This window comes from Phoxinus phoxinus (genome assembly GCF_949152265.1).
Source record: "Phoxinus phoxinus genome assembly, chromosome: 4".
In the NCBI taxonomy this organism is placed as follows: Eukaryota; Metazoa; Chordata; class Actinopteri; order Cypriniformes; family Leuciscidae; genus Phoxinus; species Phoxinus phoxinus.
Window position 1 is genome coordinate 27,629,538 of NC_136879.1, and position 22,626 is coordinate 27,652,163.

General features: G+C 39.1%; 1 protein-coding gene across 2 annotated transcripts; it reads left to right on the top strand.

The window, feature by feature from the left end:
- The first annotated feature begins 5,726 nt into the window (after positions 1–5,726).
- Positions 5,727–21,087, top strand: LOC306997889 (uncharacterized protein). 2 transcript variants are annotated; one of them, XM_079611464.1, is made up of 3 exons: positions 5,727–5,977; positions 10,757–10,943; positions 19,794–21,087. In XM_079611464.1, the coding sequence occupies exons 1-3, from the start codon at positions 5,852–5,854 to the stop codon at positions 19,865–19,867; spliced, it is 387 nt and encodes a 128-aa protein (XP_079467590.1). In that variant the 5' UTR covers positions 5,727–5,851; the 3' UTR covers positions 19,868–21,087. The 2 variants fall into 2 exon arrangements, 1 of the variants encoding a protein (XP_079467590.1); XR_013797465.1 differs by lacking the exon at positions 5,727–5,977 and adding an exon at positions 7,407–7,565.
- The last annotated feature ends 1,539 nt before the right edge of the window (positions 21,088–22,626 follow it).

A 22,626-nucleotide genomic window follows, 5' to 3' on the forward strand; every position in this document is an offset into this window, starting at 1 on the left:
AGTGGATCAGGACATGTTGCAGGCAAGACTCAGACCTATGACCTGTGCTAACTACTGCACCACAGCTCTGACATACTGTACTTACATTTACCACACTTAAACCACATCCAGGTGCAACACAACAAGCTAACAAGCATCTGGAAGTAGTTTGTCAGTTTACACTGAAAGCGAAAATGTTACGTCAACTAAAATAACAGCCAATCCGAAGATATGGCTGCGACCGAAATCGTATATGCTCTGAGTAGGTACTTCTTTTGAATGAGTACTTCTTACTGCTTAATAGTGTGGTCATATTTACTGATTTATTTATTTTTTGATGAATGACAACAAGGTGGGGAAAAGATCCCAAGCCTTACGAAAAGAAGTTTATTCGAGTGTCCTATTAGTATACTTCTTTTAAACTAAAAAAATAAGAAAGTAAACTTTCAGTCTACTTTTTATATACTTTTCAGAAATATACTTAAAAATGCACTCAAGTATACTTGACTTTTTCCACATTTTTACATACTGTCTTATAAACTTACATTTGTGTTTGACAAAAAATGCAAGTTTCTCCGCTTTTTGTTTAAAGTGTTGACTTTTTTTATTATTAAACCTGCCCACATTCAAGTGTTAAAGATTGAATAAAATGTTTTTTAAAATTAGTAAGTTAAAGTATATTTTAAGTATACAAAATGTATACCTAAATAGGAACATAGTATACTTCAAGTGCAAAAATAACATATAAATATTGGTAAACTATAAATATGATGTTATGTTCACTTAAAGAAAACTTACAAGTATACAGTACTTGCTGTATAAAACTACTAAACTAGTTGTTTACTGAGAGTATAGCCAACTTCAAAGTGTACTTTCATAAACTAAAAAAGTACTACTGTATAAATAGTAAACAGTAAACTATTACAAAAATAATACTAATAGTAAACTACTACTTATAAGTTCACTTGTAGTAGAGATGCAGTTCAAACGTAAAACGTATTTGTGAAATAGTTGTGCACTTAAAGTTTACCACTGTTACACTTTTAGTACACACTTAAACGTTTACTTTTCATATACTACAAGTGGGCCTATTTAGTCCCAAGCAGTATTGAAATAAGACACTTACAAGTTTACTACTAGTACATTGACATTAGTATACTTACTACATAAAGTATACTTAAAAATATACTTGAACATTAAGTATACTTAAAAAAAATCTGATCCAAATCACACACATCCACAGCAAAGCAATAAGTTGCTCAAATTGGGTGCTCAACAAGAAAATTTATACAAAAGGGAAAAAAGTCAGCACACCATGGCTCCAAAAATATTTTTGGAGCCATGGTGTGCCGGCTTTTTTTCCTTTTTTAATATACTTCATAAAATGAACTTGAAGTATACTTATTTTTCATAAGGCAAAGCTTTCCATTAAAGTTATATGTAGGCACCTGATTATCATAGAGACTTGAGAGTTTGCTATTTTGACTATAAGCAACACACTAAAAACCACTAGGAATCCCTTAGCAACTCCATAGCAACTCACTGACAACCAACCTGCCAACATTTTCTCAAAAACAAAAATTCTGGAACTTCATGACCACTAAAAACTTTTGTTCTATATAGTATGAATGTGTATTGGATGCATTTAGTCTGGACGTGATATTTTTCATGTTGTCATGTGACCACCTACAGCATCACTTCACTGCCATTCACAAATCCTCTCCTGTGGCCTCATTAGATAGTAAAAGTGTCCATTGGATTAAGAATCTCGCCGGAAATAGTATAGGTCAGGATACTTTTTGATAACATTTTATTTTGATCGTCATTTATACTTTCTGTTGATTATTAGTATTAATAAGCGTAGACTGTCTGCTTCATGTCTACACTTTATTGTGATGGTCCACCGACAGACATTCTACTGACAATAAGTAACTTTGCAGCTGCATGTCAACTTATTCTATAGAATTCTAACCCAAACCCTTTATTCTACTAACCCTTACCATCAACTAAAACTGTAATGAGAGTTAAATGACATGTACGTTACTGTAGTCAACAGAATGTCTAAACGGGACCATCAAAATAAAGTGTAACCTACTTTTTGTATTCATTGTTACCAAAATATTCTGACCTGAGCTTTTCTGTAGCCCAAATGGTAGAGCATAGTGCGAGCAAAGACACATCATGGGTTCCATTACCAGGAAAATCAGGAACAGATCAAATGTAAACATTAGAAAGATATTTTAACACTAAAATTTAAAACTGATAATTTGACGTAATCTAAAGCAATTACATTAATGCCGTAGCTGAATACTTTTTTTGGGGGCTACTGTAACTGCAAATTGTGCCAGTCGCAGATATTTTTGTGTGTATGTTAGAGAGAGGAAAAGTGAGCTCAGCGAGGGGATGAGTTGTGCCTGTTGGCAGCGAGCGTGTCATTTGCCCTGGGTGAGCTGTCACTCTTCTCCCTCTGGTCCAAGCCCCGCCCACTGTTTATTCATAAAGGGGAATCACTGTAAATCCAGAGGAGGTCGTAATAAATCAGCCCACAGTTAACTGTGATCCTCAGCCAGGCTGGTAGTGCATGTGTGTAACTGTGTGCAGCGACATGGGTGGGCATACATTACTGTCAGCTGCTCTGATTAAACGACTCTGGCTTTATGAACAGAGAGAGGGGTAAAGTGGGGACATCCCCACACCCTCCAGCCTTTGGCTTTCCCCCCACCATTTAGATCATATCAGTTCACCTCAAAGCAGCATCCAGATCCATTTAAAGTGATTTAAGTGTTTTTGGACAGCAAACAGGTGTGTGCAGGTATCACTTTCAGAGATTATCAGCTACACATTTGCATTTGTGCGCCTCCCACACCGATCGCTGGCTTCACGGCGAATATTAAACACTTTACAGGAGGCCTGGGATCCATTTGAAATTTTATATGAGCGAAGCATGTTATAGTAATTACTGACTCCATTTATTAGCATTTCCACTAATATGACTAATTTGTTTTTCTTCCTTTTTTTTTCTTCTTCTGCTCGCTTTCCACCCGGTGAATGAATGCTTGTGTTTCTTGCAAATGTACCTTGAATATACCTGCTCATTTGTATTTCAAAGGAAGTCTGCTGCTCCAAGCATTTCCTCGGCTGACTAAACTTGCTCCTTTCTGGAGATGGATCAGACAGGAGGTTTTTTTATGAGACCTGGAGAGGGAGACACAGCCATATCCCCTCACTAACCCCAGGGCCTGGCTCAGGTGGGACATACAGGCGAAAGATTTCTTTCAGGTGAGAGGCAGATGACTCAGAATCAACCGATCAGAGAAAATGTGGGTTAACCGGTTGCTATATTAGAACTCCACCTCCTCGTGTGACTCTATGAAGCCTTCTTCAGTTATTACTCTGGATTTCCACCACGCATGAATGTGTGAACCGCTCTTTTCATTAGTGCCCCTCCCATCTCGTACCATCATTTTCATTTCTGCCTCAACGGATCTTGCGGTTCCCACACTACTGTGTTCTGCTAGTGAGTGGCTTCTCTGACAGTATTTGTCCCATCCTGCTCCATTACTGTCATATATGCTTTAATGGTCCCTGTCTGTTTTGGGTTATAATATAGCAGCATAACTGTGGTCAGTGGTTTTTTTATGATAATTGTGTGTTCGCTGAGATGGCAAGTCAATCGACAGGCATGCTTTAATTAAGAGAGCAAAAATGTCTGTGTACTCACGAGTCGTTTGGGTAATTAACGGGAATTACTTGGAAAATCATTAGATTAGTTGTGAGAAAGAGTTTTGCATGAAATGGAGTGGGGTCATCTTACGATAAGATTCTGAGAAATATTATGTTTCATGAATAAAAAATGAAGCCTTGATTGCACATAGTATCTCTGACGGCTTGTAATTTTTGTTAAATATGTCAAAAATTCCAAAAACCTCATGTCATAATTTTTTATAGTGCCTCATTTTCAATCCAAAGTGTCGTTTTTCGTTGTTTGTAGCAGTAAATATTTCTTTATGCAATTGTTTAGGCGAGCTTCAGTATTACCGTAGTATTTCACGTTGCTAAGCTTGGGGCTTTTTTCAAAAGCATGTAAATATGGATTTTATATGTTGTGTCTTTCCCCATTCAAGTAGATGTAGCTGTGTACTTGACTGGAAGTAGCTGACCAGGGGTTTCGAAATATGGCCGTTGAGTGAAGTAACTTGTCTTAAAGGACTTTGATGATGCCTCAAATCATGCAGCTTGTTGAAGAGAGGTGTGCTATTACATTCTGCCAGATGGAAAACAAATCCCATAAAAGAAGCCACACAGATCTAGTTACAAGAATATGTAACTTTAAGTGGTTCTTTTGACTTGTAATAGTAACCAACCACCTAGCAAGTAGCAACCATTCAGAAGACCTTAGCTATGGCCTAGAAATCACACAGATCACCTTGTGAGTAACAAAACTAAAAGGGCAAGCACCGTTAACATTTACTTCAAAAAAAATATTTTTTGAAAGAAATGAATGATTTTATACAGCAAGGATATATTACAGTTACCAAAAGTGACAATAAAGACATTTATAATTTCAAATAAATGCTGTTCTTTTGAAAGAATCCTAAAATAAATATATGAATCACGTTTCCCTCAAAAATATTAAGCAGCACACGTTGATAATAATAATAACAAAAATATTTATTGAGCACCAAATCAGCATTTTTCTGACGCTTCTGGAATAATGACTGCTGAAAATTCATCACATGAATTAATTAAATAAAAATATTATAAAATAATGATAATAATTATATTAAAATAGAAAAAAAATTAAATAGAAATAATATTTCACAACATTACATTTTTTGCTGCATTTTTGAAACTTCTTTCGAAAACATTATGAAAATCTTACAGATCGCACACTTTTGAAAGGTATAGTGCATATGGATGTTTTTTAAGTATTTTATGTATTTAAGTTCTAGTTTAGTAGAAATTAAATTATATTCAACCAAATGTAGTACTATGAAATAAAACTACAAAATTGCTTAATAAATGTTTAATGAAGAAAGGTTTTTGTGAGGTTTATAGTAAATAAATCTCATTAGCTCAGTATGAAATCAACCAATAAAGTCAGTTGACAATGATCAAGGCGAGTTCCTATGATAGAAAAAAATTGTGTCTGCCTATGTTTCCATATTCTCATGTATGTGAGTGATCAAGGTGGGCTTAAACCTATGTACTGGTAACACAAACACCCAGTTAACCTTATGGCTAATGGAAGGCTCATGACCCTGAAACCTAATCTAAAAGAGCTCTCACGGTGCGTAATAAACCACTGTTTTTATTGTAGGCAGAGTGCTGGGCATTACATGTGGTCTTAATATAGGACAGTGGTCCACCCACACCGCGAGATGAAAGGAAACCAACCCTCCATTTAACACGGGTGATATACGAGTCGTCAAACAAGGGCTGTGATATTTCACATGCTTTTATTATTTACTCATCTGCGTGTGCATTAAAGCAGAGTTGTGAAATATTTTGATTACCGCTTCCTGTTGTAACAAAATTCCAAAAAATGCACAGGAAATAACATATTGGCCAACAGATTTAGGGAGAGAAATAGCCCTGACTAAAACAATTACGCCAAACACGGCCCTGTAAATAATTATTACTGTATATCTGTGTTTTTGGCATTACACCAGGTCAGCTGGTTTCATTGCAGGATCTCATAAACGCAGCTTGAAATCAAACAGGTTATCACAGGTAACATTGCAAATGTGCACACGAGCCTGCAGAGAAATGCTGGACTCATATGGAGATGGTTATCGGCCATAACTTCCTGATTCTCTGCCGTTATCTTATTGGACATTTGCTGAAGTGCATTTTCTCTATCTAATAACAGATGAAGGTGATAGGAGGCTCTGAGGAGGACTGTTTCTTCTGTGGCTGTTCTCGGACCTCCTCTCAGTCCAACTCCCTTGTGACCGGCAGCACGCCACTCCCAGTGCTCTCACTATTAAGTCATGAGGTTAGGTCATGTCCCCACACACCAGCTGGTTATTATTCTGCTTTTACTCACTCTGGGGGGAATTCATAAGAATGAACTGCACCCATCGATAGTGCCTTTTGTTTGCCCGAAATGCACTGTTTTAGCTCACGGTTTGCTTTAAAAAATAAATAAATAGTGCAAATGAACGGCTTTCCAATGAAATAGCACTTTTGCAAAAGAAGGCCTAACAGGCCTACAGTAGTTTACATAAAAATACATGTTTTTGCAAAAAAAGAATGACAATTACTTTTAATTTAAATGAGTGAAATTACAATTAATCAATATTAAGCACCGGTAATAAATTGAAATATCAGTAATTCAGTAATACAATATTTTTTAGATAATCAAATAATAATACATACTATTTATCATTATCATTTAATTATTTTATCTTAATTATTTAATTGAATAAGACACAAAAGTGGCACATCTTTGTGAAGTGGCCTTACGCTCTCTCTCTCTCTCTCTTTCAATTACAATTTTCAGTTTTAGTATTCTTTATTGCCATGACAAAAACTTAAAATAAAAAACAATATTGCAAATAATTAGGTAATGTTAACAAGTCAATTATTATGATTTACAAATATGCAAATATATTTTGATTTTAATAATAATAAATAATGAATATTACTGAGTGGAATAACAATTTGGAGTACACTAAGAAAGCTGTAACAAGTTTAAACAAACAAAAAAAGGAATCAATTAAAAGAGATAACATTAGATGTACATTAATTGTAAAAGTAGCAATTCAGAAAAAGATGAAGAATCAGTCCAGTGATTGTAAATGAGCGAAATATGGTCAAATTGAGCTCAAATTTAGGGATGAAGGGACAAACTCAAGTCAGTATGACTATACTCTTTCTCTAGATGTATTGCCGGCCTGCTGACATAGAGTTATTATAACACTGAGTTTTCCTACTGTATGGCCTGCAGCACATGTATATCTGTGTTTGTTGGTGTTTGTGTACGTGTGTGTGTGTGTGTTTATGTGTGTGTAGGGCGATGTGGGGTTCAGGTCACAGACAGCCTCCTGCAGTACTGGTCTGGCTTCAGTGTGGTTACAGGTGCTTCACATTACTGCTCGTAAAACTCAGTGAGAGGGAAAAATTACTGCCACTATTTGTTTGGGAGGGAAAGAGTGAGCAGGGATCTGGGGAGTTCTCTGTATATGGATGGAGTATTGACATTTTAATTCACGATCTCTCTCTCTCTGTCTCTTGAATGCTTTAGCCATGCATTCCAGAGCAGTGCCCATACTGTTTTTGAATCAGATTATGGTATCGCTTCGAAAGGGAAGAAACTGTTTTTAGTGTGTTTGTGTCGGTGTGTTTTTTTTATGCCCGCTGGACCCGTGCCATTCTTCTTCAGAGTAAAGGTCACAAGGTCTGCGGGTCGTGGAGAGGTGAGAGCGGAGAGAGGAAGCAGGCTTAATCTGAAAGAGACTGGCAGTTTCCTGTCTGGAGAGCATGGCACAGAGAGCCCTCTGTCCCGTCTGACGGCCCCACACTCTCCCTGCCTGCGCTCCCAGCGTAATTCAATAAGAACCTGACATCTTCCTCTGACCTCCGTGAGTCAAACTCCCACTGCACCCACCAGCACAAGAGCACTGACTCGCACCTTCTCATCAGGCCTGCTTGCAACAGTTCAAATCTGCATGACTGTGGAGAACACTAGATGAGTCTCAGTCTTTACATCACAGGCATTCATATCGTGAAGAAACACAAGGAGGTCCAAGTACTTCACTGTCTTATTATAGTTTAACTTTTTTTATTTGAATAAAAAAATTGTTTTGGTATTTTGGTAACACTTTACAATAAAGTTCAATTCGTTAACATTAGTTGACTACTTTAGTTAACATGAACTAAGAATGAACAATAGTTAATTTCAGCATTTACTAATACATTAATTAAATCGAATGTTGCAAACAATGAACAGCTGGATTTTTATTAACAAAGATTAATAAACAATGTAACAAATGTTATTGCTCATGGTTAGTTCATGTTAGTTAATGCATTAATGTTAATAAATGAGACCGTATTTTAAAGTGTCACCTGGATTTTAGTGCTGCCAAAGTTAATCCATGAATTTGTGTAATTTAAAGATTTTTGATAGCATTAAATACCATGGCATTTTAATGCAGGTGTTTTGTAAAAGTTTTATAATATACCATATTTTAAAAACTCAAATGAAATTGTGGCCATTTTTATTTTATCTTACTTTTTAAATTGTTTTTGTTTGTTTGTTTTTGTTTTGTTTTCAATTTAGTTATTTTTACTCTAGTGTATCGTTGTTAGTTTATCATTTCAGTTTATTTGTCTTTTATTTTAGTTAGTATGTTAGGGATACCAGAGTTAATTCACTAATTCATGTAATTTAATGTTTATTGCCGTTAAAATGTATTAATGAACTTATTCAAATATAATATATATATCGGTCAGCCAGCCATATATAATTAAATAAAAACTAAATTAATGCTGAGTTTTAAAGCAGTAGGGCTGTTTTATAATATGCCATATATCAAAGAAAATATTTTTTTTGAAAAAATTATTTATTTATTTATTTTAGTTTATCATAGTTTTATCCCTTTATTTCAGTTGCTGAAAATTGATTTCAGTTTTTACGATTACACTGGTCTAATCGCTATCTCAGTCCCATCTTTGTCTCATTTCTGCCAGTATCATCTCTATGTCAATGCCAGCCTCAACTCTGTGTTGGTCTCATTTCTTTCTCGGTCCCATCCATGTATCTCAAACTAATCTCTATTTCAGCCCCAGTGCCAGTCTCATCTGTTTAAAAAAAATAAAATCAATATAGACTAAAGCACAAGCAAAACAACTCCTAACTCTTTAAACTAGACTGAATACAGTATGAACATCTATATGCTGAATGCAGGCATTACATAAGACACCTGCTCATCCTCACTGTACAGATCTCAGAATAGAATCTTTGTTCTCCAGACCACACTGCACTGGTTCCCTTGTGTGTTTATTTCAAAGCTCTGGTCTGAAGGAATATAACCACAGTCAACACGGGCACAGGGCAGCTGATAACACATCTCTCTCTTCTCCCCGGTCCGCACAGCTGCTTTAGAGCTTTGGTGGAGTGGCACACGGGTCTGGCTCTTTGCAGATTATTGGGATCCTGGGTAACATTATGAGATCAGAGTGGTTTACTGTTACATTTGCATCACATAAAACAGAAGAAACACGACGGTCAGCCAGCCATTGTTTAGTTTGACCCGTGTTGATAATCAGTGTGGTAATCCACTGGCAGAATACAGGGAAGCTGGCAGAGCCGTATAATAGAAGGCCAGAGGCTGCGCAAACACACAAACTTAGTCATCTCTGGCTTCTCCCGTCTCATTAACAGTGCTTTCTGGAGGACCACGGGTTGTTTACAGGGTTTATACGGAGGGCAGTTACGCATTAAATGCATAAATCAAACATACGAAGGCAAAGGGTATTACAAAGGTAGTCGATTTGAGTGCCAGAACCTACACTGTAAAAAAAGATTAGTTGACTCAACTTAACTAAGTCAAGTCATCTTGTTGCTTTGACTGAGTTAATTTGAGTCAACTTATAGGGCCCTATTTTAACGATCTGAAACGCAAGTGTCAAAGCGCAAAGCGCAAGTAACTTTGTGGACGGATCCCGGCGCTGTTGCTATTTTCCTGGCGGGATAAACGGCTCTTGCGCCCGACGCAAATCTAAAAGAGGTAGGTCTGAAGTAGCTTCATTATTCATAGGTGTGGTTTGGGCGTAACGTGAAATAAACCAATCAGAGAGTCCTCTCACATTCCCTTTAAGAGCAGGCACGCTTGTTCCATGGCGGATTGCTATTATAACGGCGGGTTTGCCAGGCGCACGCCAGGAGCAGTTCACAGCCGAGGAGACCGACGTTCTCGTCAGGGCCGTAAAACACAGAGAAGTGACATTGGGGATGATGGGAGAAACCCACCCAAATTAGCTTCGGTTAAACAGGCGTATAATTTGGGTAAATGTGTAGCCTAATCTAGATTTTTTTAGTCTAGATAGATCTTTTTCACATCTTCACGGACACAACAATGATTTCCTTCGTGTGTTAATATATTTTTCCTTGTAATAATGTATGATTTGCAAAAATGAAAACTGCTGCGTCTGTTTATATTAGAGAATCAAAGTGGATGCGCGTTAACACGCTACATTATGGCCAAGCACGCGCCCTTAAAATACCATATCACTAACGCGCAACGTGCCACTGACTTTAGACTGTTTTTTTCCTGGTCAATGGCGCAATTGCTTTCTAAAACTGGAAAATAGCACCAGGGAAGTTTTGCGCCGGAACACGCCTCCTCTTTTCGCTGAACCGCCCCCGCGAGCGCAAGTTCATTCCCTAATTTACCGACGTGCGTCTGTGGAGGGAAAAGTCTGCTGTGTGCGGGTGCAAGATAGGAATGATACATGCGTCGGTGTACAAAGTCAATTGCGCTGGGTGCAAGATAGGGCCCATAGTGTCAAGTTTATGCATCAAATTCGTGTTTTGAAGTGTAATAAACTTGACACTATAAGTTGACTCAAATTAACTCAGTCAAAGCAACAAGATGACTTGACTTAGTTAAGTTGAGTCAACTAATCTTTTTTTACAGTGTATAATATGACCCAAGAAACAAGGCATATCTTTCAAAATTAAGGGTTAGAATTTAACCATAATTTACATTATAAAAAAATGATAGATGTCTATATATTGTCCTTATTTAAGTGAGCATGTGTTTGTGTGTAGATGTGTCCAGGTTCCCTGTGCCTGCAGGTGACTGGTGAACTGAGCTGGTTTCTCGCAGGCCTGTGTGGACAGGAGGAGCCGCTGCTGGCCTTCAGGACTGGAAAGTATGCACTCTGTGGCCACAGTCCCACCTCTCAGCCTGGGAACGGAAGCAGGGAGTCGCAAGGGAAAACAAGCAGACAATCAGGTAGAGGAGAGAAAGACAAATAGAGAGACAAATAGTTGTCTTGTCATATTTTGTTTATTGTACTTTTATTTTATTGTTTTATTTATTTCCTATACCTGTTTCACAACCACAGCTACACCTGCAAAACCTGGTTTACTTCCACTCTTAAAGAGATGGAGGAAGAGAATTTTATAGACAGGAAGTCAGGAAGAGAAATACACATTGGAAGTCGCTGTGCGTCATCAACATAAATTGATATTTGTAATCGGTTTTGCTTCTGACATATTTCTCAGTGAAACTGAGTATTCAACTAGAATTTTTTTTTTAAATCGGGAATATTTTATGCAAGAGGAATTGATTGGGCGATGAAAAGTTGCCAAGTATTGCATTGATTTTTTTTTTCAATCCTTCAAAAATCATTCTGATATGCTGATTTGGTGCTCAAGAAACATGTCTTATTATTATCAACGTTGAAAACAGTTGTGTTGCTTATTATCTTTGATCAATAGAAAATTCAATGTCACTTTTGATCAATTTAATGCATCCTTGCTGAATAAAAGTAATAATTTCCTCTTTTAAATTCATACTGACCTCAAACATTTGACCTGTATTCTATATATATATATATATATATATAGAATATTTGTTTCAGATGCAAAAGCCTCTAAGTTCCATCTGAAATTTTCTTCTAGAATGATAATTTTTATCAAGCTTGTATGTTTATGTTCAGTTATTTCACTTTAATGGCAACGAAAATTACCTATTAATTGTCATTTAAGTGAAATTACTGCAATTATTTAATATACGAGCTTGATAAAAAAAATGCTAATTTTAGAAGAAAATTTCAGATGGCACTCAGAGGCTTTTGCATAATACAATATATATATATATATATTCAAAATAGTTTTGAGGGTAGGAAATTTAATTTAGGATTAACTGCTATTATTTAAGATTAATTTATAATTGTATGTGCTTTATTTATATTTTATATATATTTTAATGAGATTTATTAAAACAATAGAAGTCTATGGGATGTTTTGTATGTGTGTGTGTGTGATGTGTGTGTGTGATGTGTGTGTGTGATGTTTCGTATGTGTGTGTGTGATGTGTTGATGTGGAGTGGTTAATGAAACCCAATCCTGCATCAGCATGTGTTTGTACAGTGTGTGTGTGAGAGAGAAAGTGTCGCTGAGCGTGTGTTTGGGTAAGGACAGTGGCCAGCAGGGGACAGGGTGGGTTCAGGGCAGGGGAAGAGCGAGGAGACAGAGATCAGGGTATTCATTTTCCACGAGGGGTGTCCTGCTGCCCCGCACGTACAGTGTGTGTAGGTGGGGGTGTGTGTGTGGGTGTGGGTGTGTGTGTGTGTGTGTGGGGGGGGCTCAGACCCCATACCCTTGGCCTTCTCCTTTGCACTTTCTTTCCTTCATTCCCTTTCGAATACACACACACTTGCACACACACATGGACAAACACACCCCTTTTCTCCTCAGCGCTCTCTCTCCTCCCACCTCTCTCATTCTTTCAGCGGGAGAATGAATGGTTTTTAGAGTGAATTATGTGTGACTAAGAGATGATGGTGAATGAATGGAGTTGTGGGAGTGTGAGAGTTGAGCGAGGAGCTGGAAATCATATCGGAGTTTAGCATCAGATCAGGGGACAGCTGTTTCTAATGAGTCTCTCCTAGTTATTTTGTCACGGTCTGCTGAACAATTATGAGGTGAGGAAGGCGGGACAGGAACGGGAGTGTGGGCAATGGTTTATACTTTCTCTGGTTGCAGGTTTATGAGAGTAATTTGTTTATAAATAAACAAGTTGGCTAGTCAGTAAGTACTTAGACTGTGTGACAGTGAGGTAAGATACAGGAGGGTGCTCAACTCCTGTATTGGCGTCAATCTCACGGTCTCGGGCCCAGTTTCATCTCTTTCTCAGTTCCATCTCATTCTTGGAATCTCATCTCCGTCTTATTTCTGTCTCAGTGCCAGTCCCATGTCTGTCGGAGAGTCATTTCTGCTTCAGTACAAGTCTCATGCCTGTCAAAGTGCTATTTTCATTTTGGTCTCAGTAGCACCATCATCTCATTGTTAGTATCGTTTCTGTATTTGTGCCAGTTTCATTTCACACAATCTCAGTGCCATACAGCACCATCTTTATCTCAGTGCTAGTCTCATTCAAGTCTCAGTTTTGGTCTCGGTTCTAGCATCTTTATCTCATTGTCTCAATCTGTCGCAATGCCAGTCTCATTTTTGTATCACCTTCTTTATCTCAGTGCTAGTCTCGTTTTAGTACTGGAATAAGCCTCATTTTTGTCTCCGTGCCAGCCCATTCTCTATCTCAGTCCAAAACTCATCTTTGTCTCAGTGCCAGTCTCTTTTTCATCTCACTCTTCCCCTCGTAGTCTTGTCTCAGTCCCAGCGGTGAGGAGTTCACTGTCGCTCAGCTCTAATGAGCAAAGCAAACATGCCACTTCTGATCAAACTCAAATTCTCTTGTCATGCTCTATGCTAGAACTGAGGGAGCATTTGAAAGCCATTAAAACGAGCCTCATAACGTGTGGCTGAGACAGTGTGTACAGTAAGGACAAACACTGCAGCTATTGTGTCCTCAAGCCCACCACAGATGTTTGGTCAGGCTGCCATTGACAGAACGGACTGAACAACAGAGAAATGCCCCAGATTGATGACATCAGATTATTCTGATAGGGTTAAAGTTAGGGGATAGAATATAGTTTGTACAGTATACAAATCATGATGTGTATGGAAAGTCCTCAAAAAACATGGAAGCACAATTGCCCCCCTTTCAAATCACAAATTGGATTTGAATTAAATTGACTTGAATTTGAAATTGGAAGCACAAGAAAAGAAATGTACTGATTATATAAATAAAAAAGAATTACAGTCATACAACAGGGAATTTGTTCATTTGTCCAACAATGTGTCAGAAGCGATCACTCCTCAGGTGTTCTGTTTTCATCGTCTAAATCATGGTGTTCTGGCTCCGTTTTGACTGTAAATTAAAGCACTCTGGGAAATCAACTCGGCTCTTGTTCTATATGGTCCATAAAATTTGTTTTAATATTACATTCCTTTTCATTTATTTCTAACATGAAATTTAATTAACATATATGAATGTTTATATTTCTATTTGATAACATTCTTTTTTTTATTTCAATTCAGTGCTATTTCATTAATTCATATTATGTTGTGTTTCTGGAAATACGATGTACATGGGCATTTCATACAAAAGTAGTATTATTACAATTGTTAATTATTGTTTATTTAACTATTCATTGTTCTGTATTAATTCTACATCTTAAATTCACGATCAAACTACAATTGTGCATCCTGTTTTTTACTTTACTACTCAATTCAGGAATTGTAATCCAATCGACTTGGCATTCTTGATAAAATTTTGAATGAAGGTGTGTGTGTGTGTGTGTGTGTGTGTGTGTGTGTGTGTGTACGTGCTTCTGCAACAGTCTCTGGTCTCAGAGGAATTGAACTGATTGAAGAATGGAAGAAAGACAGTGAGAGAGAGAGAGAGAGAGAGAGAGAGAGAGAAGGGGGGGGGGGGGCATGACATCCCCAGCTGTCCTGTGACATCACTACACTGGGGACAGGAAGTACAGGAGTTATTGGGCAGGCCGGGAAAACATGGGGTGACATCAGAACTCTGTCTGGGTCTCATAGCTATCCATCTGGATAAACCAGAGTGAGACCCCCTCTATTATTGTCTCTCACTCTCCATCAGTCTGTTTTTTCTCTTCTTATGTAATTAGAGATATAATGCTCTCCATGCCATGTGTTTCCTCATCTCATCTCCTGTCAGATTACTCACAGCTCATTCTTTCAGTCTGCCCGCCTCAGGGGCTCTCTCACACACACACACACACCGCTATCTGCCCACCGTCCACCCACACTGCCCACACACACATACTATGGCCTTCACACTGCCTGTCATGCATTATGTACAGCACGCAGAGGAAAACAGCCGCTCATTTACTCAGACGTGTGACCTCATTCTAAATCAGACACATGTTTGCACTGACCACACATAGAGACAGATAAGTACACACACGTTTACACTCTATAGCATTAGCACATTTGCACGTCCAGTCTGTCAGTGATAGAGAAATGTATGCCAGAGCTGTTCAAGATGCAGGGAGTTTGTCGGCTGAGTCTGAACTGAGGACTTTTGGACGAAGATGTTTGTTGATGTTAGACAGCAGGACAAGGACAAAAAAGCTACATCAGTTACTAAGTCAGTTCCACCGCGAGGCCCTAAAGTCAACATGAAACAGCTTTCACCACCATTTTACTTAAGTCATCTGAGGGAAGATATTCAATGATATTCAAAATATACGGTCAAACTAGATTTTATTAGTCGGAATTGACTTGCATTGTGTAAAGTGATCTCTATAAGAGGAAAATAAAAGGTCTAGTCAGTCGAAAGAGTAAGTTATTACATTACATACAAGGTATTAAAAAAAAACATTTTCTTCTGTATAACACTGGCTATTAACTTATGCACAGTTAGACCAGGAACAAAGTAATTTGTCCATTTCTATTTCATATTATATTGAATATCTATATTTGATATTCATCTAACACTCATAAGGGTTATCTTTAAAAACATACACATTACTTATGTAATCTTCGACAAATCTCAAAATAAATATTCGTTTTCATACTGTACATGATATTTCATTTGTAGCATGTATTACTTTTTTGTTTCATTTTATTTAGACAAAATAATTATATTCTTAAACATTATTATTATATAATGTATATTATATCAATTATATAATATGAAATATTTCATCAAATGAAATAATAGATATATTAGTGCAATCTAGTCTAATCTTCGTGTACTTTCTGTAAAAAATGGCAAAAAGGCCATAAACTGAAATTACAAGAAAATGAAAGCTTTAGCATAAGTTCTGCCGGGAAGACTCAATTGTTACGTCACTTATTTCTTTCTCATCTATCAAATCGTGTTCTAATACGTGTGGTATAAAAGATCGGTACTTACACATGTCTGAGTTCGCAGATCCTGACGCTTTCATTCACCTCCATCCTCCCCACCACCACCAGGATGGTCCCTTCCCATACCTCCCAAGGGGTCGGCTGCGCCCCTGCCTTCGTCCTTAGGCAGGAAATGCAGAGTCCGGACCCTCGGATTGCGAGCTACGGACGGGGCCTACGCCAAAGAACTTTATATCATAATCTTGCTTGCTGGGCTGTTACATTTACATTTACATTTACATTTACATTTATTCATTTAGCAGACGCTTTTATCCAAAGCGACTTACAAATGAGAAACAATAGAAGCAATTAAACTAGCAGTAGACCAACAGTATGTAAGTGCTATGACCCTTCACAGTACAATCCAACGTATTTTTTTTTTATTTTTTTTTGTTGTTGTTAGAATAGAGAAGAGTGTGTTAGTATTACTGGATTAAATGCTGCCGAAAAAGATACGTCTTCAGCAATTTCTTAAAAATGGGTACGGACTCAGCGGCTCTGGCTGAGTTAGGCAGATCATTCCACCAGTAGGGAACAGTCATGGAAAACAATAATGTATAATTGTTACAGTATTTAGTCTTTCTGATAGAACTGATAAACCAGTTAAAATGCAGACTCTCTTCAACCACACCTGATGAGTCCCTTCAGATTTAGACTGCTTATATGTACCTCTGTGTTTCTGTCATTGCAATATTTACAGTCTGCCCGTACAGTTGTGTGTGGCAGAGCAGTGGTCATCCAGTGTAAAAACATCAATTCTGAACTGACACGCCATGCTTTATTAACATACGTGTGTGTGTGTGTGTGTGTGTGTGTGTGTGAGTGGTGGCTGGAGATTTCCACATGGCCTATCTGAATGTGAAACACATGTTGATGTGTGGGTGGGAGAGTGAGGAGAATATGTGAGGGTATCCATGTCTCAGTGTGTGAGAACACCCCTCTCTACCATCTGCAGGAATAGTTAATAACGTGTGTGTGTGTGAGTGTGAGAGAGAGAGAGAGAGAGAGAGAGAGAGAGAGAGAGTGTGTGAGTGTGTCACAGACCTTTTCTCCATCTACATCTTTTCCATCTTCTCGCATACTTTGATCCCCATCCGGCTATTCTCGATGCAAATGGTGTTAGGCACCTCATCTATGGGGGTTGACATCATATATGGCCCATAATGCAAAGGATTTTGTGGGTTTGACCCTGAATCTCTTGTTCTGAAAGATATAGATTGTGTGCATCAAAGTGTCTATGTTATACCTGAGCGTGTGTGGTCGTTTGTTGTGGGACGGACGGTGGGATGGGAATGTGCGATATGCATGTGTAGGGTGAAGTGTGTGTGTGCAGTGTGTGACTGTTGCGTGGGCTTATGGTGTCTGGCAGAGAGTGGTGGTGCTGCAGATGGCAGGAGGTAAGGAGAGGTGTGTGGTTGCATTAATACGGCCTGCAGTTCTCGTTAGCACTAATCAAGGGCTTCCTGTACTGAAAGAAGCCTGGGTTCACCTTCCCAAGCCCTGCGAACAGCACACTCTCTGCCTCTCCTTTATACACAAACACGCACACACCCACTCTCGCTCTCCCGGCTTACACAGAAACATATGCTATGTTCAGAATAACATGCTAGCGTAGTCTTACTATTCATGCAGTGTAGTGTATACTGAGCATGCAGAAAATCTGTTTGAAGTGAATTACCAACTACATTTGCCAAAATTTGCAGTGTAAAACCGCTCACATTAACTTGAATAATATATCATATCACACGATGCATTGCACATAAAATTAAAATAATTATAGATATTAAAATAAAGTTAAATAACCCTTTTTATATTATTGATCAAATCACTTAATGCTAACACATCTTTACATAAAATTTCGTTTAAAAAAGCAAAATAACCATTTAAAGATAATTACATACACCTCACATGCAGTCCAATGAGGTCATGTGACCGCATTTTTCAACAGGCGAATCAAATGCTCCGCTCTCAACCATACAAACACTGCTGTCAGATATTGAAAATTTGATGGATGAACGGCTCGGTTGGACCCTTGTCGTGTCAAAAGTGAAAAGACTTCAGTTGTTTGGACGTCGCCATATTTTATTCATCTCGGGATGCATTTGGTTGAGTTAATTAACCCGCTGGCAAGGGAATTTAATTCAGATTTATTTATTAAAATAAACATTTTCATCAGTAAAGCCCAAAGTATACTTCAGTTGTGACGCAAACGCTTAGCGTATGCATACAGTCGAACACATAGCCTTTAAAAAATATTTAAACACAGGCGGCCAACACAGATTCATCCTTGTCCAGTTTCTCTGCTATTTTTCTCCAGAAGTTCTAAGAGATAAAAATGTTGTTCATACAGAACAGTTCTTCAGAGTACGTACAGCAGTACGTGCGTACTGTGCTGATGCTGAAATTTACGTTGGGTGTAGCCTATAGCGTACACATAACCATAACCAAAGTATACTGCGTATGTAGTATACGTAAGCAGTTACGTACAAGAGGCTGCGCTGTATCCAGTATGCCATTCCAAACCTTTTTCTGACTGCCTCACTTCCCTCTCTGACTTCCTGGGCCTGTTCTACAGTGCGCTGAACTCACTGTGCAGGATTCTCGCGCTCTGTCTCTGTGTTGAATGAGTTGGAAAATGCAAAATTGTGAGAGAAATCTTTTCCATTTTCATGCAAGCTCCCCACCCGCTCCAAGTCTGCTGGCCAAGACGAGGTCTGATCGGTTGGTTGTCCCTGTGTGAACTACAGCAGAGGTCATGACCTTTAGTCAGAATGGAGAAAGTGGACCACAGAGTGCTAATTGAAACAAAAGAGCTCTTTACGGTCATCCTGGCACAACAGGGAGGTGCAACTTATAGCCAGTGCAGTGCACACATCCTGCACTTTCCCACACAATGACTTGGACTCGCTTATAACTGTGACGTCAAGGCAACCATCTATATCAAAGTAGCAGTTCCAAAGTAAAGAAGAGGGCATGCATCATTAATGCAGCACACATATAGACGGAAGGGTGATAAAGCATACCTCTTAGGATGTAAAACAATGACCGTGAGACTGTGAAGTATGTTATTCCAACCTACTCCACGTTCGTATTTTTTTTCCCCACGCTGTCGGTCTATCTCTTCCTCTGCTGAGCTCTAAAGAAGCGCTCGAGTTAAATATATGCTTTTAAGATGTGGAAATTAGGTCAGAACTGATTAATAATGCCTTTTAAATTCTGACTGAATTCCTGAATTTGAATTGGGGTAGCAAACATCATGGCAAATTGCAATTTCAAATCGGATTTTCCTTTTTTTATGTTTCATAGTTTATTTGAAGAATAATTTCTTAATCATTTAAGAACACTAAACATATGGTAACTAATAAGCTATGTAAATGTATATAATAAAAAATATTTCCCTTTTTATTTTGAGGAACTAGATTTAAAATTAATTGCAATTCAAATATTTTGCAGACAGACAGACGGATGGACGGACGGACGGACGGACGGATAGATAGATAGATAGACAGACAGACAGACAGACAGACAGACAGACCGACCATTGGACAAAGATGAAACTTTCTATGACATTATAAGCATCGTTGCCCTCACCAGACCTTCTCCAGCTTTGCATGCTTCTCACTCTCTCACTCGCTTTTTTTCACCTTCCCTAACTTCATTTCTGCCCTCTTTATTAATGCACTTTAATAGTGTGTGGGGAGACACTTTGATAAATAGACTGAGAAAGACATAAGAGATTTGGTTTAACTTTCTTTTTTTTTTACTCGCACTTTTGGCTGTACACTGCGTGTGTGTATGTGTGAAATCCTTTATTTTTTGTAAGCTATCCCCTTTTTTTTTTTTTTTACAGTGCCCTGGGCTTTGCAATGGATAGCTTTCCCCCACCCTCCTGCTCCAATCGGCCACCCCCACCCCCAGCGCTGAAACCGGGCCAGCCCCAGCTGCCTGTCCAGATGTGGGAGAGAAGGAGAGGCAAGGTCCAACAGGGGATGAGGGCCTGAAACAGAAAAGGGGCTCCACAGAGAATGGAGCATAAAAGAAAATCAAGACATTCAGAGAGAGAGGAAGATGGAGAGATGTCAAGGGGATGTCTGACTTTGTTCCCAGGGTCTTTAAGTGAAATTCGCACATGGAATGGAAAGGTGTCACTGGGGCTTCCAATTCATCTCTGGACGCTTCCAAATAAGAGGATCAATGACACCAGATTGTACCTTCTCTGAATAGTCATTGCAATCAAGTCTGATCTCATGATCTCAGTGAACTGGAACATGTCCTATCCCAGCGAATGCAGACTTGGCATAGTCGTATCCATACAGTTGTTCCTGCTTGCCTGTGCAGGTCCTTCCAGGCCGGTCCTGATTTATGAACACCCCCTGAGCTCTCACTCCATCCTGGAGGGGCTCTCTGATTAGAGATGGAGAAGAGAGGGCGAGTGCAAACACTCACGCATCCACTCGCACACCCCAGCATTTGGTTCTAATTACACACGGGGCGACTCCAGGGCCGGGTGTCATCTAGAACACGGAGCTAGATTTACACTTGACATGTTTTATTCACACAGGTTGGTCCTGGCCTGGTAATTGCAACATATTATCTGGGCCGATTCATCAAAGGGAACAGCCTGCTACAGTAAACTCTTAAATGAACGACTCATATGGGCCACAGACGTGAAAAGTGGAGGGTTTTATTAGCACACAAAAAAGAGTGAACCAACAAGTACAGTCCAAATGCTTTGGTAAAAGAGGTGTTTGTGAAATGTTTATGCCTTTTTTGAGGAATACTTGGAAGTGACCTCTGTTCCTGCAGAACAAGTTTGCGATTTGATCAGCCATAGTGTGGTGGCAGTATATTAAGTCATGTTTTAGTTGTCTAAAAGCCAAAATGTGGCACATCAGATGAGGGTATCCCCTCTGTTATGGTTATTAGCCAAAGGCTACCCCTTGCTGCTTTAACAGGAGTGTTAATATGTGAAGCCAGTAAACACACCAGTGGATTCAGAGACTTAAACATGCTACCCTGCACATGATGCACTGAAGGCCTAAGGCACAGAATTGTGAAACTGGGAAGAGATACAGTAAGCATGTTTACATACGGGTTGATGGATGGACAGACGGATGGACTATGTAGTACTCTAAACCTATTTTTACATTACGGTTGATAGATAGACAGACAGACAGACAGACAGACAGACAGACAGACAGACAGACAGACAGACAGACAGACAGACAGACAGACAGATAGATAGATAGATAGATAGATAGATAGATAGATAGATAGATAGATAGATAGATAGATAGATAGATAGATAGATAGATAGATAGATAGATAGATAGATAGATAGATAGATAGATTCTAAAAAATGCTGGGTTGTTTCAACCCAATCTTGGGTAAAATATGGACAAACCCAAACGTTGGGTTAAAAATGTAATGTAAAAAATTAACCCAACGGCTGGGTTTGTCCATATTTTACCCAAAATTGGGTTGAAACAACCCAGCATTTTTTCGAGTATAGATAGATAGATCAGACAGACAGACAGACAGACAGACAGACAGGCTATATTGTACTAAGCTATTTTACGTGGGTGAAAGGAAGAGTTCTCCATGTACTTTGTGTTTAAATAAACCCCCTCTTACAGTCTAATCCTGTTGTAATGAGCTTGATTGCATTATATCTAGTGTCCGCCACCCACGGCATTTTGCCCAAACCCCCCACTGAGCATTACATCAGAGCACAAGCCAAGGCCGGAAATGCGACAGGTCCCGCCACACGCAACATGCGAGATGCACCCTTCGACACGTACAATGCACACCATGCCGCCGGGAAACACAGGGACACAACGGCACAGGCCTGATGGACAAACCAGACCGCCGCACACACATAGACACACATGTACATTCTTTCAAGAGGAAAATGGTAACAGCCAGTCCTGTGCAGTAAAATAGAATGGTGCACCTTCATTGTTCTGGCCTCTGGACTCTGGCCTCGCTTCCTGACACCTTCCGTTTGGGCTCGCACACAGATGGCCATGGATGTGCAGGAGCAAGTGCGCCCACGCCGCCTGTCCAGACCCAAATAGAGAGGAATAGACAATCGTATGTAGCCAATGAGAGGTAAAGGACTTCTTATTGACCTGGTGTGTGCGTGGATAGTTGATGCAATTTGTGTAATACTGTCCCTAGCCTCGGATTAGATGGGTCCCATGTTATCCCATGCAGGGAGCTGTCTATATCAAGGAAACTCGTGGAGACATTTAATGCGTGTGTTTTTATGTAAGTTTGTGAGGAGTCGCGGGGGTGTCACTGTCTGACAGGATGCTTGGGTCAACTGTCTACGTGTGAGTGCAGCCGGGCCTGGGCCAGCAGGTCAGGTTTGGGCAGCCCACAGGAAACGGCCAAGACATTCTGGCCCAGTGCTGGGGGACTTAACCCTTGCACTGCCAGCCTGGTCGCGCTCTCACTGTTGCCGGAACTGAGACTCCCGTATACAACTCTTTCCAACTGAAATTACGGTCAACCAGAAATGGGAATTTTTGTATCATTTACCCACCCTCATGCTGTTCCAAACCTGTATGACTTTCTTTCTGTCGTTCAAAAGTTTGGAATCGTATGATTTTGTTCAAATGTTTTTGAAAGAAGTCTCTTATGCAAAGCTGCAAATAGTAATATTGTGAAATATTTACAAT

What these genes read in the sequence shown, in the direction of transcription:
- LOC306997889 (XM_079611464.1), top strand. Translation starts at nt 5,852, where the DNA reads ATGAAGGTGATAGGAGGCTCTGAGGAGGACTGTTTCTTCTGTGGCTGT. An exon ending in TCTCACTATTAAGTCATGAG is followed by an intron (nt 5,978 to 10,756) that starts GTTAGGTCATGT and finishes GTTTGTGTGTAG; the next exon opens with ATGTGTCCAGGTTCCCTGTG. An exon ending in GAAAACAAGCAGACAATCAG is followed by an intron (nt 10,944 to 19,793) that starts GTAGAGGAGAGA and finishes TTTTTTTTACAG; the next exon opens with TGCCCTGGGCTTTGCAATGG.